The sequence below is a fragment of the Callorhinus ursinus genome, unplaced genomic scaffold (genome assembly GCF_003265705.2).
Source record: "Callorhinus ursinus isolate GAN/ISIS: 27379988/994484 unplaced genomic scaffold, GSC_fseal_2.0 scaffold3, whole genome shotgun sequence".
Classification (NCBI taxonomy): Eukaryota; Metazoa; Chordata; class Mammalia; order Carnivora; family Otariidae; genus Callorhinus; species Callorhinus ursinus.
In genome coordinates this window covers 19,143,811-19,160,777 of record NW_027397065.1, presented here as the reverse complement: position 1 = coordinate 19,160,777, position 16,967 = coordinate 19,143,811, and the positions used below count along the sequence as shown (strand labels likewise).

Sequence of the window (16,967 nt, the reverse complement as noted above, 5' to 3'; positions counted from 1 at the left end):
TCCTAAAATTTGTATGGAATCAGGAAAGACCCCGAATCGCCAAGGAAATGTTGAAAAAGAAAAACAAAGCTGGGGGCATCATATTGCCTGATTATAGGAAATACAGGCAAAAAGACACTGTAGGAATACAATTTATAAAATTCAGAATATGGGAAACTCTACAGAGCAGATAATCATTATTCTTAAACAAATAAATTGCAAGAAAAAATTATAGGGGAACCTATAGATCTAAAAACTTCAAATGTAATGTGGAAACTTTGTTTAGGACTGATTTAAGCAAATCAACTGTAAAATATATAAAACAAAATTTGAGACAATTATATTTGACATTGAATGAGTCTTTCATGATATTACAGAATTATTAAAATTTTAATTGTACTAATGATATTATAGTTATGTTCTTTTTAAGAGACATTTTACATTTTAGATATATATTCATAATTCCGAAAAGCTTACCCTTAAATATTTATCAATAAAATAATATGGTGTCTGGTATTTACTTCACAAGAATCCAAAGGACTGGGATGACTATATATTTGTAATTGTTTATGCTAGATGATTAATATATGAGTGTCCCTTATACTAATCTATTTAATATATGTTTGCATACAAAGATTGCGTATTTCAAGTGAGTTACCAAAACTTAGTACTTCTGATCTCCTGTCTGATCCTTGAAATCAATAGAGACTAAAATAACTACTCAAAGAAAGAAGCATAGGACAAAGTTTTAAAAAGCAGTAATAATGGGGTGCCTGGCAGGCTCAGTCAGAAGAGCATGCAACTCTTGATCTTGGGGTAGTGAGTTCAAGCCCTACACTGGGTGTAGAGATTACTAAAAAATAAATAAAACAAACAACCTAAAAAATAAAAATAAATTAAAAATAAAAAAGCAGTAATGAAAGCACAATGCCGGCAAGTATACGTAACTTCACTGTAAGAAGAAAAAGCTTCCAAATTCTCAAATTCAGTCAGGAAGCAATGGTCAGCCTTAGCTGACTCAACTTGCTGATTGCCAAGGTGGCAGTTTGGTAAAGAAAAAAAGCCCTGGTCTAGGAGACTACCAACACCTAGCTTTGTAATCTCGGACTCATGTAACTTTAGATTTTGGAATTTGAAAGCACAGGAAGTGGAATAACAGCACGAATAATAATTGTGTTGTGAGTACTAACTCTAAGTTCTAAACTTCATAAGAGCTTTGAATGCATTATCCTCTTTTAACCGCATAACCCAAGGAGGTGTTGTGGGCACTTGATATATACTTTTCAAAGGACGATTAAATGAAGGAGGCATCAATACATGGTACCATTTTGCACATGACGAGTTTAGGTTTAGAGGTGCACAAATGTTTTAGGGTCACGCACTGTAGTTGGCCCAGCCAATATCCCAGGTGAAAGAATGCTTTGAACATGCCACTGCATCGGACCATACAACAGAGAAGGTTAGCGGACTGGGTGTGAAATACTGGAAACTTAAAAACCGCTTCCACAGACCAACAGTTTTCCGCGGCCTCACCACACTTCACACGTCTCGGTATGACCGGGAAGGAAAACCAGTCTTTCACTCACCGCCAAGATGCTGGACCTCACAGCCTGGACCTCCCGCCAAGGTTCCCGAACGCCATCGCCTCCCCGCGCCCCCCAAGCCCCGCCCCTTCACGGATCGCACACAATTTATGACAATCAAACTACATTTCCCATAGAAACGTTCGAGGACAGCGAACCTCCGCCGGAAGTCAGGAAGGCTGAATCCGGCGCCGGGAAGAGTGAAAGTGGGGTTTTCCGGGTCTTGCGGCTATATCCTGCTTTTCTCTACTCTGGTCACTTTTGGGTTAGTAACAGCAACGACTAGTTAGTCGGCCCCGTGCCCTCCCTGGGTTGGGTGACCAGTTCTCAGTGTTTTTGATCTCAGCGCTGTTGGCCTGGCCATGCTGGGTTGTTTGGCGCAGCCTCCGGATGCGGTGAGGGTGCAGGGGCGGGAGCTGTGGGCTGGTAGCCCTGGCTCCCCGGAGAGGGGAGGGGGCGCAGCCGATGGGCTCCTGGTGGCCTTTAGAGCCCAGTCTTTGAGGTGGGGAAAACGAAGGGTGCTTCACCGTTTAGATTCACGTTTAAAAGAAGGAGTCTCACAGTAGTGACAAGAAAGTAAACGATCTCAAGGCATTTAAATGTTTGGAGAGACCTTGCGTAAGTGGCGCTTGACTTGTTAAATGGCCACCTCGAATCCCAAGGGACATGGAATTCGTTAAATAATGGTCAGCGACTTCACTGACAGCCGTATTTGGAACTCTGCGCTGTCTCTTGAACCATGTGACCTTGAGCAAGTCATGGGCCCCCAGTACACATCGGTAAAATGTGGTTTGGTTAAAGGACCTCTCAGAATGGTCTCTGTTCCTTTTGGAAAGCAGGGGCAGCATTTTGCTAAGTGAATCACCTCATCCTGCCTTCAGATTCTTACCTTGTGGAAAACCTGTCAATGAGAAATGAAAAAGTAAATCCAGCAGTAGAGCTGGATTGCAGATTTTGTGTGATTCTCTGTAATGAGAAATGGTTGTTTCTAGATGGCTATGCTGCCAAAAAAAAAAAAAAGCTAAGGGAGAAAGTACACATTTTACACTGCCTTTCTCCTGAGAATACTGTATGCATAAGAATTGCACTGGAGGTAGTGAACAGTACTTTATTTTTGGAGGACAGTTTTGCACTTTGTCCTGTGGAGTGGCCTGTGGTGAAGAAATGACTATGACCTCAGAACATGAGACAGTAAAATACTGCTTAAAGTAAACCTACCTGAAGAATCAGTGTGATATTTTGTGGAAAATCAATTCAAGGGAAAGGCAACTTGGAAGGGAGGGATACTATACATGAGTCAATATACAACAATGATTCAAAATCAAGTCCTGAAAAGTTGTAGTTTTGTAATTGATAATATTTGTAAAGCATTTAGAAATCTCAATATGAACAGAAAAGTGAAGTAAATTCTACAGTAAAGAAATAGTTTTCTAATATAGAAGTCACTCCCCCTAATTTAAATTATAAACATATTTTCACCATTCCTGTGAGTAGTTTTTTTAACCCTTTTATTTTAATCCCAGTATAGTTAATGAACAGTGTTATATTAGTTTCAGGTGTACAATATTGTGATTCAATTCTACACACTATTGAGTGCTCATCCTGTGTATACTCTTAAATCCCCATCACCTATTTCACCCATGCCCCCACCTGCCTCCCCTTTTGTGTATAGTCACATTTGACCTTTATATAAGTAGCAGAAAGATAAAATCAGGAAAGGTGAACAATTTTTTCAGCCCATTTTTCCCTAAATTTTGTTCATACTCCCTCTACTATATAATTGATCAGCCAAATTGCAGTGTGAGAATACGAAAGACAAGAGCAGTCAAAATGTATGGATTATAACCTTTCTTTTTTAGCCTAAATATCTTATTGCTTAGAATAATAGAAACCTAGTTAGAATCCCAAATCAATTCTTAAATAACATTTCAGTAAACAAAAATTCATGCCTTAAAAAAATACTTTATTCTCATAGACAACTTAAGCATGAACCATTTCCACAAAGAATAGCTCAGTTTGTGCCCTACCACTTTCAATCCACATTGAGACGTTTATGAAGAGGTATGAAACATATTTTCTATATTTTTTCCTTACTGAAACAAGCGAGTAACAAAGCAGACAAAGTAATGGTTTTAAAAAGCTTCTTGGATTCAAATTTTGACAAAGTGACCAAATGAACTATATTCAATAATAGATCCAAAATATATGGTCATCTGATTTATGACAAAGATGATAACTGCAGTGCAATGGGACAAATGGTAATTTCAAGAATGGTGCCAAGTCATATTGATTTTCCACTGGGATAAAAATGTATCTTGCCCCTACTTCACACTATGAACAAAAATCAATCCCAGATGAATTGTAGAATTAATTGTGCATTGGAAAGCAATAAATTGCTTTCATGTGAAACTTAACACAAGTTTTGAATAGTCAGCTGAAAGGATCATAATTTTCTTAAGGGCAGGCACCTGTCTCTGGTACCATAGAATCTAAGAGAATACTAGTCATCTGCTAAAAAACCTCTGACTTGACTTCTGCCTGCTTTAACTCACCTCATTTCCCTGATCTATAGTGAAATCCCTCCGGTCTACTTCAGATATCTCCTCTTTGTAATGTGTGTTACCTGACACCCGTTCTCAAGGATATGCCCCCCCATCTTTATTACCAAAGCTCTTTATACATTATGTTATACATCCCATGGTGAATTATATTTAAAATTTAAATTATGTTTAAGACAATTTTTAAAGGTATGCTGTGATGACAGTTGAGTACTAATTACCTTTTGAAGAGTATATAGCTTTAAAAACTATAACTCTCCTAATTACATCTGTATTCAGATAATGTTCCACCATTGAACAAAGGGCAATTGAAAATGAGGGCTTTTTTTTCTATTTTCCTCTTTTTAAGGAAGAAATGTCTTCTATAAAAAGAAGCCCAAAGCAAGAAATAATTTCCCAGCTTCACTATTCAGCTGCAGAAGGAGATATTGCCAGGCTAACAGTAATCCTCAGTCATTCTCCATCTCTTCTCAATGAAACTTCTGAAAATGGCTGGACTGCTTTAATGTATGCTGCAAGGAATGGGCACCCAGATGTTGTCCAATTTCTACTTGAGAAAGGGTAAACATTTTAGGCACTACTTCTTGAAGGGCTCTGGTTTAATTTCTGGGTTACATATTTCCTTTTAAATTTTTCTTGTAGTCGTATTTATATCATTGGGCTTGTAAATAACTCATTGACCAGTTTCATTTTATAAAATCATAGCATAGTATCTAACTAAAAGCTTTTAACTTCTTTTATTGAGGGATAAATCCTTCATACTTAATAGCAAAGCAAATATATGAGTTAGTCTAATCTTTTTCTCCCAAATAGAAAATGTAGATCTACCCACTATAACTATCAAGAACCCCTTGTAAAATTTTAACTTCTTTTTATAACACAAACTTACTGTTTTTTATTTTACAATTCTCCAGAAATGTTAAATATCTACTATCTCTAACTTTTCATCATTTATGATTATTTCTTTTAACCTTCCCATTAGTAAATTATGTACTAAAAAAATCTACATAATAATCATTAGAGGGGCTATCAAGTGCATCTGGAAATATTTTATTGTAATAAATATTAAAGAAAATGTTTATTTCCTATTTTATTTTTCTTTCCATCTATAGGTGTGACAGATCCATTGTCAATAAATCAAGGCAGACTGCACTGGATATTGCTAAATTTTGGGGTTATAAGCATATAGCTAACTTACTAGCTAATGCTAAAGGTGGGGTGAAGCCTTGGTTCCTAACTAATGAAGTGGAAGAATGTGAAAATTATTTTAGCAAAACACTGTTAGACCGAAAAAGTGAAAAAAGAAATAATTCTGACTGGCTACTAGCTAAAGAAAGCCATCCAGCCACAGTTTATATCCTTTTCTCAGATTTAAATCCTTTAGTTACTCTAGGTGGCAATAAAGAAAGTTTCCAACAGCCAGAAGTCAGGCTTTGTCAGCTGAACTACACAGATATAAAAAATTATTTGGCTCAGCGTGAAAAGATCACCTTGATTTTTCTTGGAGTAGAACTTGAAATGAAGAAAGAGTCTTTCAATTATACTGGAGAAGTCCCAAGAGAAGAAGAAGATGGGTTGGTTGCCTGGTTTGCTCTAGATATAGATCCTGTTGCTGCCGAAGAATTTAAGCAAAGACATGAAAATTGTTATTTTCTTCATCCTCCAATACCTGCTCTTCTGCAATTGAAAGAAAAAGAAGCTGGTAAGAAGTGAACATGGTTTACCTGTTGGTAATAATTACCTGTTGGTGGTAATCTGGTTTTTGGAACTGGGTTGGAGTTATACAGCATATCTTCATTTTCTAGGAGGTACACTTTTTTCAGTAAGCAATGAAATTAGGCTGTCTTCATTAGAACTTTCCTAAAGTTCTCATTCTAGGGGACTACTCTCCTGAGCAGTTACAGCAGTTTTAATCAGCCAAGATTAGTTTCCCCAGAATTAATCCTAATGCATGCTTGTTTTATTTGATTCTTCAGTGAGTAATTATTGAGTGCCTGCAATACACTGAGCATGATGTCAAAGACCTTGACTATTTTCTGTTGCAGGGTATGCTAGTTAATGTGGGGCCCTATATGCCATGGTTTTATTCTAAATTCCATTTAAATGTTGTAACCTGACCTATGGTTTAAAAAGAAACAAAAACCGTCACTCTGCCTGCTTTGTAGATCATGAATTCTAGGTAATTAAGTATGAAATCAGAAGTCTTAAGAGGGGATTTGAGATTACAGTAGGTCAGGTAAAAGGTTGCAGTGGATTGAGTTGATGGAGAAAAAGGGAGAGTTTGAGATGTTCTGGAGGTAAAACTGACAGGGCTTGATCAGTAGGTTGAGACTATTATAAGTGAGGGAGAGATGATAGTAACCTGGAGTACAGCCTGCACTAAGGTGACAATGGTAGAGATGGAGAAAAGGGTACATTCAAGGTATATTTTTAGAAAATCATCAGCACTTGTTGATGGATTGGGTATGGGGTATATAATGATGAAAGAAAAGATCAAGAATGATTGCTAGGTTTGAGACTTTAGTAATTTGGTGGATAGTGATACTATTTCTTGATAAAATAGGGTGACAGGTTGAGCAAGGGAAGCAAGACAGACTTGAAGTAAATAAATCAAGATTTTAGTTTTGGGCATGTTCAAGTTTTAGAGAAGGATATTAGAATCTGGAACAGAGGAGAGGTGTGAGTTAGAGATACCCATGTGGGAGTCATCAACGTGAAGGTGATAGTTAAATCTCAGGAAACTTAGAGAGTTAAGAACAAGCAAGAAAGAAAGCCTCAGAATCATACCTGAATCCTCCTAAATTTTGAGGTCAGGTAGAAAAAGAGGAGCCATCAAGGTGGCCATAAGGTAAGAGGAAAACAGGAGAATATGCTCATGAAAATCAAGAGAGCAGAGTATTTCTTTTTTTTTTATTACGTTACGTTAATCACCATACATTACATCATTAGTTTTTGATGTAGTGTTCCATGATTCATTGTTTGCGTGTAACACCCAGTGCTCCATTCAGTATGTGCCCTCTTTAATACCCATCACCAGGCTAACCCATCCCCCCACCCCCTTCCCTCCAGAACCCTCAGTTTGTTTCTCAGAGTCCATCGTCTCTCATGGTTCGTCTCCCCCTCTGATTACCCTCCTTCATTACATTACATTACATATATTGAATGCTGTTGAGACTTTGAGTAAGATAGACAAAGATTTTTTTTAAGGATCTTTCGTTTTGGTAACATGAAGCTGTTGATGAATTTGACAAGAGGGGTATCAATGGAGTGGAAGGAATATAAGCTAAATTATGGTAGACTGAAAGTTAATGGGAGGTAAGGAAGGGGTCCCTTGTCAATGTCCACCTTCCCTTAGGAGATGTGTGGTGCGCCCCTCCAGAGAATGATTAGATTATCTCTTCCCAGAGTCTGGATTGGTATGTTTTATTCTCCACATCTATGGAGAAAACATTGCACTTTTTAAGAAAATATATTTTCTTTGTAGCTATAATTTTAAAATCAAAAGGATCTCTCTTTTTACTAGTAAGAAAACTGAGGCCCTTTTATTCCCTTGCTGTGTAAACTTCCACAGTTAACCTCTTTGTGCCTCAGTTTCCTACTCTAGAAACAGAGGGTAATAATAGTACCTACATCATAGGATTGCTCTAAACATTAAATAAGATGAGCTATGTAAATATTTTTATTTATTTCACATAAAATATATTGTATTATCTGTCATTCATACTATCCATCCATACCACACTGTTGTATCAGGTAGTTCAATAGAAATATACCTGTTTTGTTCTTCATAACTAAATAAATAATAAGATGATACATATAAAGCTATTTGCATGATGCTTCACACATAGTTGGTACTCAATAAATATTAACTTTCTTATTGAAACAATATTGAAATAATGTAGATAGCATAAATTACGTATTACAAGGTAACATAGCAGGGAAATATTTAATGTTGCCTATGGTTTGTTGAATTTCAGTATTAATTTGTTTTTATGTATGGTTTATTTTGTTTCTTCCAGTTTAAAACATTGTTATTGTTGTTTGTGGTTATTTTGTTTTTTTTTCAAAAATCCTTAAACCAAATAATGTATTTTAATGAGAACAAGTTTGTCAGGCAAATGCATATGTAACATTTCTAGTTTTATTGCTTCAATTATAACATTTGTGGTCAGGCCATATTCTTTTTTGACGTACCAGGGTAAAGGCTATAGCCAAAGTATATATATGTTGTAAGATTTATTCTAGTAGGCATTTTTTTCATGAACAAAGTTAACATGAATGTTATAAATATAGTATTTTATTAATATTCTATGCAGTTTCCAGTTGTAAACAGGATATGTTTCACAGTGACATGGAGCAGTAGTGGTTTAGGCACCCAGGAAAGGAGAATTCCTGCAGTTTCCTATTAATATTTTCTTTATAGTCCAAGTCTAAATCAGGAAGTGGCTGCATAGTGTATTTTTTTTTAAGATTTTATTTATTTGACAGAGAGAGAGAGCACAAGCAGCAGGAGTGGCAGGCAGAGGGAGAGGGAGAAGCAGGCTCCCTGCAGAGCAGAGGAGCCTGATGTGGGACTCCATCCCAGGACCCCGGGATCATGACCTGAGCCAAAGGCAGTCACTTAACCAACTGAGCCACCCAGGCGCCCCGCTGCATAGTGTATTTTTATAAACATCATTATTGTAAAGTCAGTATTTGTAAAATCACTATACACTAGAATCTTGTATATCCAAAATTTAAAAATCACCTGTAGTAAAAGCCTGAGCTAATATAGTATATAAGATAAGTGTGCTAACATCTATCTTATATGAGAGTTATATTTGATTAGTTCAAATTAAAGTTAAATCAAATTTTCATGTCATCTTTGGATTATTCTACTTCAAAAGAAATATACATCATAAAAATAGGAATACAAAAATTCTTGATTATGTTGCTATTCAGAAAATATAGTGTATGCCTTGACTTGTGAACATTTTACTTTGATATTAATTTGTTTACAGTTTATCACAGAATTAAAACTTTATATGCTTTTCTTAAAGGGGTTGTAGCTCAAGCAAGATCTGTTCTTGCCTGGCACAGTCGATATAAGTTCTGCCCAACCTGTGGAAGTGCAACTAAAATTGAAGAAGGTGGCTACAAAAGAGTATGCTTAAAAGAAGACTGTCCTAGTCTCCATGGTGTTCACAATACATCATATCCAAGAGTTGGTAAGCCTTTTCCTTTATAGTGAAATCTCAGCCATCTGGAATCTTAGAGAATAAGACATTCTGGGAAGACAAGGTTTTGAGTTGTTGAGGTGTTTACCTTTTTATTAAAAGCATATTTAATATAACTTAAGACTATAAGTATTAAAGTATTATATGGTTTCATGACTTTTAAGTAAGGGACATTGTACATAATTAGCCTTTTTTTTTTTTTTTTAAGGTTTTATTTATTTGTCAGAGAGAGAGAGCACAAGCAGGGGGAGCTGCAGGCAGAGGGAGAAGCAGACTCTCTGCTGAGCAGGGAGCCTGATGCGGGGCTCGATCCCAGGACCCTGGGATCATGACCCGAGCCAAAGGCAGATGCTTAACTGACTGAGCCACCCAGGCATCCCTAATTAGCCATTTCTTAACTCTGAGTTAATCAATATGAATTTGATGTGTCATAATACATGATTTCAAAAGTCTACCATTCTGGGTCCACTTAGTGCAGAGACAAAAAAAAAAAAAAGTACCCCAACAGTTCAGTGCCTGTTCAAGGCATCACCAAAGCAATACAGCCTGGACCTAGCTTTACATCACTGCTGTTGTCAGCCTATACTTTCTCTCCTTCTAATTGCTGCATTGGAGTCTTCTGTAGGTTTGGAAATCTGAGAACCTAGTCCTTTAAAACTTGTGAAAAAATAATAGATAAACTGAGCAATACCCGAGGAAGTCTCCTGAGAGTAAAATGCATGGCTTTGTGACACCTGGTTTCACTGCACAGGAGCCTTTTACATTTGATTCCTGTTTTCAATCATGCTCTAGTAAGGAGAATTCACTGCATTAATGACTTCTGGAAAACAAACTTATTTAATTTAAATTGTATCTTTTTAACGGCTTAAACCTAGTCATAGAGCCACATTAGCTTTTAAAAACTTTTGTTCAGGGGGTGCCTGGGTGGCTCGGTTGGTTGAGCGACTGCCTTCGGCTCGAGTCATGCTGGGATTGAGCCCCGCATCAGGCTCGGCAGGAAGGCTGCTTCTCCTCTCCCACTCCCCCTGCTTGTGTTCCCTCTCTCGCTGTCTCTCTCTCTCTCTCTCTGTCAATTAAATAAATAAATATTTAAAAAAATAAAAACTTTTGTTCACGATTGGATTGGAAAGGAGAGAAAAATTCACATTTACTATTGTAAAATTTGTATTTTCTTCATGCCATAATATACTCTGGGGGTGCCTGAGTGGCCCAGTCATTAAGCGTCTGCTCAGCAGGGAGCCTGCTTCTCCCTCTGCTTGCAGCTCCCCCTGCTTGTGCTCTCTCTCTTTAAAGCACTCTGTCAAATAAATAAATAAAATCTTTAAAAAAATACCTACTCTAACTTTTTTATAATTAAAATATATGCCTAGCATACCGTAAGTATATAATAAGTGTTGCTATTAAGAAGAAGACAAAATTGGTCTTCCTTTAGCGTACAATATTCTATGCAATTTCCCTGAAATATTCTCATAATTAGACAAGAGTCTTGTTGTTACAGGAGATAAACCTTTTTATTATACTATTTGACAGTGACTTTACACAATGAGTCTAAATTATTTTTTCCTATCATTCATTCATCTGATTTTTTTAAAAACAGATCCAGTAGTAATCATGCAAGTTATTCATCCAGATGGGACCAAATGTCTTTTAGGCAGGCAGAAAAGATTTCCCCCAGGCATGTTTACTTGCCTTGCTGGATTTATTGAACCTGGTAAGCCTTTTCTTAATAATTTTAATAATAATCTTCCTTTAACTTGTAATGTCCAAATAAAAATTTTAGACAGCATTTGACAAATTATCATGCTATGAAACTGGGATATTTTTAAATATTTTCTGTGTATTTTAAGTGATGTAATATTTGTTTTTACTAGCAGAATAATTTTGTCTGTTTTAAAAATTCAGCATTTCCTCTTTCATGTATTGCTATTACCAAAGTATCTGCATGACTTACACCTCACTTCCTTCTTTACTAGACCCAACTGTGTCACCTTTCCAGGGGTCTTCCCAGATAGCCCCAAATACATTAGTTAGCGTCATACCCTGCATTCACAATTCTGTCATCCTGACTGACTTTTCCCTATAGCACTCATTACCACCTGACATGTATGTATGTATGAATGTATCTCTGTATTTATTATCTGATGTATGTATGTATCTATTTATCTATCTACTCATTTATTATCTGCTCATACCAGAAAGTAAGTTGCATAGGGGTGGGACTTGATTTCACTCATCATTGTAGCCCACACCCTTAGAGCAGTGCCTTATATATAGTAGGAGTTCAGTAAATATCTGTGGAATAAATGATAATTAACAAACATGTTTAATCTTAACTTCCAGTATTAATCGGCACTGATAATAATAGTACTAAACATACTTTGTGCCACACTCTGTTTAGAAGGCTTTCCAGATATTCAATCATATGACCCTCATACAGACTTAAAGAGTAACTATTACAGCAGTTTTACAGCTAGGGCACTAAGGTACAGGAGCTGACTCACTTGCCTAAGATCAAACAGCTAATCAGTGATAGGGCAGGGATACAAACCTGGGCAATTTGGCTGAGTCCATGCTCTTAATCACTATGCTGTCTCTAATAACTCTAGGCTGTTTTTTTTAACTGCTGTGTACCATTTTATTTATAAATACTCTTCAATTCATCCATTCTGTTGTTGGACAATTAGTTTATATCAGCTTTTGCATTTGCAAACAACACTGCAAAGAATATTCTTATACTACTCCTTGTGCACGTTTGCAAGAGTTATCAAGGGTATATACTTGAGAGTAGAATTGTTAGCTTGTAGGATATGAACATCCTAACCTTTCGTAGACATTGCCAAGTTGCTCTCTGAAGTGTCCCTACCAATTTACACTATTTCTAACAGCACATGAAATGTTTTGTTGTTCCACATCTTCACCAAGTTAGAATTTTTGTACTTTATAATTTGCTATTGCAATAGTTATGAAATAGTGTCATTGTAGTTTTCATTTTCATTTCCCTACTGATGGAGCATCTTTTTCACATGTGTTTTAGGCATCCGATTTTCATTTTCTCTGAATTTTACATGTTTATATTTTTGCCTAATTTTGTTTTAGTTGTTTATCCTTTTATCTCATTTCAGGAGTTTTGTAGAATGTATTATATGCTACTCTTTAGCTGTGGTCTTGCAAATATCTTAATGCCAGTCTATGACTTACCTTTCCACTATATTTTTTGGTGAACATAAGTTGTTAATTATAATATAGGAAATATAGCAATCTATTTGAAATAAAAAGCTGTGTTTAAATAGTAAAATATTTCTAAACTTTCAGATAAATTTATAAACCATTCCCTTTATTCTGATTCTCAATTCCAACAAATCAGAAATAAAAAGTACATTTCTAGGCACTATATTTTATCATACCTGAGTCAATAGTCATCTAGAAGAAAAAAATCATTTAGAAAGAAAAAATACTGTTTCATCTTAAGTGGTTTTTAAGCTTTTAGTGTTTAGTTTTAACTCTTTTTGAGAAAAGTTATCTGCAGTAATTGTTTGACAACATAAAAAATTTCAAAATTTTAGTAAGGAAAAGGCTAGCCATTTATAAAAATCTTGGAATAATTTGTAACTATTTACTGATAATACATAAATGAGATAATATTTAAAATATTTGCATAGTGTTTAGCTAATAGCAGGTGCTGATAGTTGTAGATGTTACCACTTTTACACTGTAAGCAAAAATTTGGACCTTCAAGAAAAGTTTTCTGGTATTTTGATTATGTCTGTGGTTATATACTTTAAGAAATAATATTTTTTTTAAATTCCAGTCTAGTTTTAGGCTTCTGCTTTCTCATTCTTTGAATTGGGTTTCTGTCCAAAGTGATTTCCAAATGTTTGAACCATTCGGAGGACAAAATGTTCAAGGAATGTTCATCAGCTACTTGTCTTTTGCCCCATTTGATTAGGAGAGACAATAGAAGATGCTGTTCGGAGAGAAGTAGAAGAGGAAAGTGGAGTCAAAGTTGGCCATGTTCAGTATGTCTCTTGTCAGCCATGGCCAATGCCCTCCTCCTTAATGATTGGTTGCTTAGCTGTGGCAGTGTCTACAGAAATTAAAGTTGACAAGAATGAAATAGAGGATGCCCGCTGGTTCACTAGAGAACAGGTAAAGTTCAATTTAATTTCCTTCTTCTATTGATTGTTCTCTGACTGTATCAGTTTGGGCATGCAACAAGGATACATGTTTTCACCAAGTTGAATGAATGCATATGGCCCACCCATCATGCATGGATTACAATGTAATTGATGTGTCCTATGTTAACTCATTCTGTGAGGTTCTTCTAGTTGATGATTCTGTGCCATTTTCTAATTTCAAATGCCATTCCTTCAGATTAATGATACTTTTCAATGGACTTAAAATAGGTAAACATTATTTCAAAGATGAGAAACAGGAAGATTTTTCTTAGACATTTTGTATTTTAGTTTACAGCATTAAAACAGGTAGCTCTCAAAAAATAGTAAAAATGCTTAAAATTTTTGAAAAGTTCTTGTTCATTTTAAAATGTGCTTAAGGACAAGAATAACTAAACTATATAGCAAAGATACAGTCACAAGAACTTTTTAAAATGTCATCCTTCAGTAGTATAATGAAAGATAAATTACTGTTTGTTTTGCTTAACCTAAAGTATTTGTATAGAAAACAAATGGATACACTATCAGTAGTGAAGACCTGAAATCCTTTCAGACTTTGCCTAAACAAAATTTATTTTATTTTATGCTCAACTTCAAAAAGTAGAAATTAAGTGTTTTTTAGAATTTTATAAAGGGAACCTGTTGCAAAAGTTGACTTCACTTTGAAAATAAGTGTGGAGTGTGTACTTTTCTTTTTCATGTCCTTATTTTCGTTAAGGGAATATGCCTTTCTGGAATATTTTTTTTAATTGATTCACTAACTCATTGAATCAACTAAAAATACTATACTAAATTTTGCATGTTGAACATGGATGTTGTCACTTTGTACTGTTGTTATTCACTGTAAAATCATCACATTTTAGTTAAATTGTAAAAGCATAGAAGTAGTATTTAAGTATGACAGTGTTAAAATTCTAATACATTTTATTATGGTGTATTTTAGGTTGTGGATGTTCTGACCAAAGGGAAGCAGCAGACATTTTTTGTGCCACCAAGCCGAGCTATTGCCCATCAGTTAATCAAACACTGGATTGGAATGAACCCCAATCTCTAAATCAAATAACTAGACTTTGAGTATTAATTGATTTCTAATAACTTATTCGTCAAGTGAGATTAGAAATATTTAGTGCTCTTTGGAATGTCACAACACAAAATATCATATTAGGTTTCAGAAATATTTTCAACATGTACTTTCCATCTTAACCATAGAACTTGTGTTTTTATAAATTACAGAACTGCCTCAGATTTTGTTAAAATCCAAGTCAGCCTCTCCAAACACTTTTTTGGTTGTACTCCACAATTCTATCTCACAAAACCATATTTCTAATAAGAAAAATCATGTTGTAAAGACGTATATTTTAAAAATGTAAACAAACCAAAAAATGTAAACAAACCTAAATTCCACTGCGTCTTTTAAGCATTAGACCAATCACTAAAGTTCTATTCTTGAGAAATCAGGCAAAATAATTTTAATGAATTTTAAGCTTCATTTCCAGTCTTTTCATTACCATAAAGGTTCTTTCAGCCATCAGTAGCTGATTTTTGCTCACTTCGCATTGTATTCCACTTTTTTCTCCTGGTTTCATTGTTCTAGCAGTGGTGCTGTTATAGTCCTGCCACTCGTCTGTTTTGATCAGTGTTAAGAATTTTCTACTTTAACACATCTGCTGATGATCATAGTACCATGCCTTCATGAAAGGAGAGTTTAAATGAGAGCATACCACTATGTATGGGACCTCCTCCTTAAACCTAAAATCAATTAATATGTACAATTATCTGTTGAGGAATTCTCTTCAAAGATCAGATGTTAAATATTTCCCAGATAGATTTACATATTCAATAAAAACACTGGCTTTATGTCATTTTGTGATAAGGGATTTATCTGCATTTGCAAAAAGTTATGTAATCATTACTAATTATATTTATTAAACTCAAATGCATTATTTTGATTTTGGCCTTATTTCAACACATCCTAAGAAGCCTCTATAAAATACGTATATCTTAGAACTGAATCAGTAAGATTCAGAGAAAAGTAAATTGTAGTAATTCACAGTTTTACAATATACAACTGTCATATTTTATAAGGCTGTTTTGAATTTGTTTTTAAAGTTAGTCTATCAATGTATAAATTTATATAATTTGGCTCTTTATTATTTTATGTTAGAACTGGAAGAGATCTTAAGGATAATATATGTAGTTTAGTGACCTTCTCTTATAGATAAGGAAAAAGAAATCCTGAGAGGTGAATTTAATTAATCCATTAAAGTTGAATCAATTAATTAATTGATGAAAGTTACACAATTACAACTTACCATTGCTCATACAATTAGTTGTAATTATAGTTAAAAACTTAATTTTAACAATATAGCCTAGTGCAGGACTCTCCCTCTAATAGGAAGTAGAAACTACTACTAAAAATGTAGGTAGAATAAATTAAAATAAGTGATGATAAGAAGAACAAATTTAATTTACCAATACTGTTAATTAAAATTTTAGATACTAAAATCTAACTTAAATATGGTAATTTTCTTAGATAAAACTTTATTTTACTAATAAACAATGATTTTCTTAGTAACTGGTGAAAGCTTATTGGTATCAGGTCTTTAGACAAAATTGACTTACATTGGACATTTAGATACATAATAAAATTTTAACTACATAAGTACATAGAAAATTATGTGCCTTGATTATTATGAAGTATGATGACTTGAGGTTCTGTTTTACTCCAAATTTACTTAGAGATTCTAAGATTACATCATAAAGTTCCAGGTTTTCATGTTCAGATAGCAAAGTGAAATATAAAATATCAACAAAATGTAGTTATAAATTTAGTTTTGGATATTTAATCCTATTCTCAGGAAAATCAGTAAGTAAATTATTGTTGTTAATGATCATTCTTAACATTGCTAACCTCTGAGAGGTGAATAGCTACATGTAAATAGAAGGAATAGCAAAGAAATTTTAGAGGTTCAAGTGCCATGAATGTATTCTAATGGAAATGAAGGTAACAATATATTAAAATATTTATCTATTTTCTGTTTTGTGTGTTATGTATTTTTTAATATGTTTTGATAAATGTCTTCTGAAAAATGAAAAGCCAAATTGCAGTCATCCTCCCCTGTATAATGATGTGTAAACAAAAAGTACAAAAGCCCTTTTAATAGTATTCATATCTGGAAGACTTAAATCTTTAAGCTATACATATATATACACACATACAAACTTACATATATACATACATATATATATATACAGTCAATAATTTTTCATCATCAGATTTGAAGTTATATGTCTACTTTCTATTTTTATTACTTGTCTCAAAATACTGATCTTTGCATTTTGAATTTTTCAGTTTACTGTTCATGGAAGGGCTAAAAGAATTAGAAGCACACATATTTCATTTAGTTGGAAAAATTATGAAGTAACTCAAAGATCAGGTTAGAGATTTGGATGAGGACA

At 34.5% G+C, this 16,967-nt stretch overlaps 1 protein-coding gene and 1 pseudogene across 3 annotated transcripts; one reads left to right on the top strand and one right to left on the bottom strand.

Annotated features, from left to right (window-relative positions):
- LOC112819679 (coiled-coil domain-containing protein 24 pseudogene) overlaps positions 1-1,626 on the bottom strand; it is a 193,175-nt pseudogene extending 191,549 nt beyond the window's left edge.
- An 88-nt stretch (positions 1,627-1,714) lies between these two features.
- NUDT12 (nudix hydrolase 12) lies at positions 1,715-16,544 on the top strand. 3 transcript variants are annotated; one of them, XM_073888861.1, is made up of 8 exons: positions 1,715-1,827; positions 3,538-3,623; positions 4,470-4,681; positions 5,233-5,822; positions 9,160-9,327; positions 10,934-11,047; positions 13,283-13,482; positions 14,452-16,544. In XM_073888861.1, exons 3-8 carry the CDS (start codon positions 4,476-4,478, stop codon positions 14,560-14,562), a joined length of 1,389 nt encoding a protein of 462 aa, XP_073744962.1. In that variant the 5' UTR covers positions 1,715-1,827; positions 3,538-3,623; positions 4,470-4,475; the 3' UTR covers positions 14,563-16,544. The 3 variants fall into 3 exon arrangements, with proteins under 3 accessions (XP_073744962.1, XP_025722651.1, XP_025722650.1); XM_025866866.2 differs by lacking the exon at positions 3,538-3,623 and having other exon boundaries at positions 4,474-4,681; XM_025866865.2 differs by lacking the exon at positions 3,538-3,623.
- Positions 16,545-16,967: the final 423 nt, after the last annotated feature.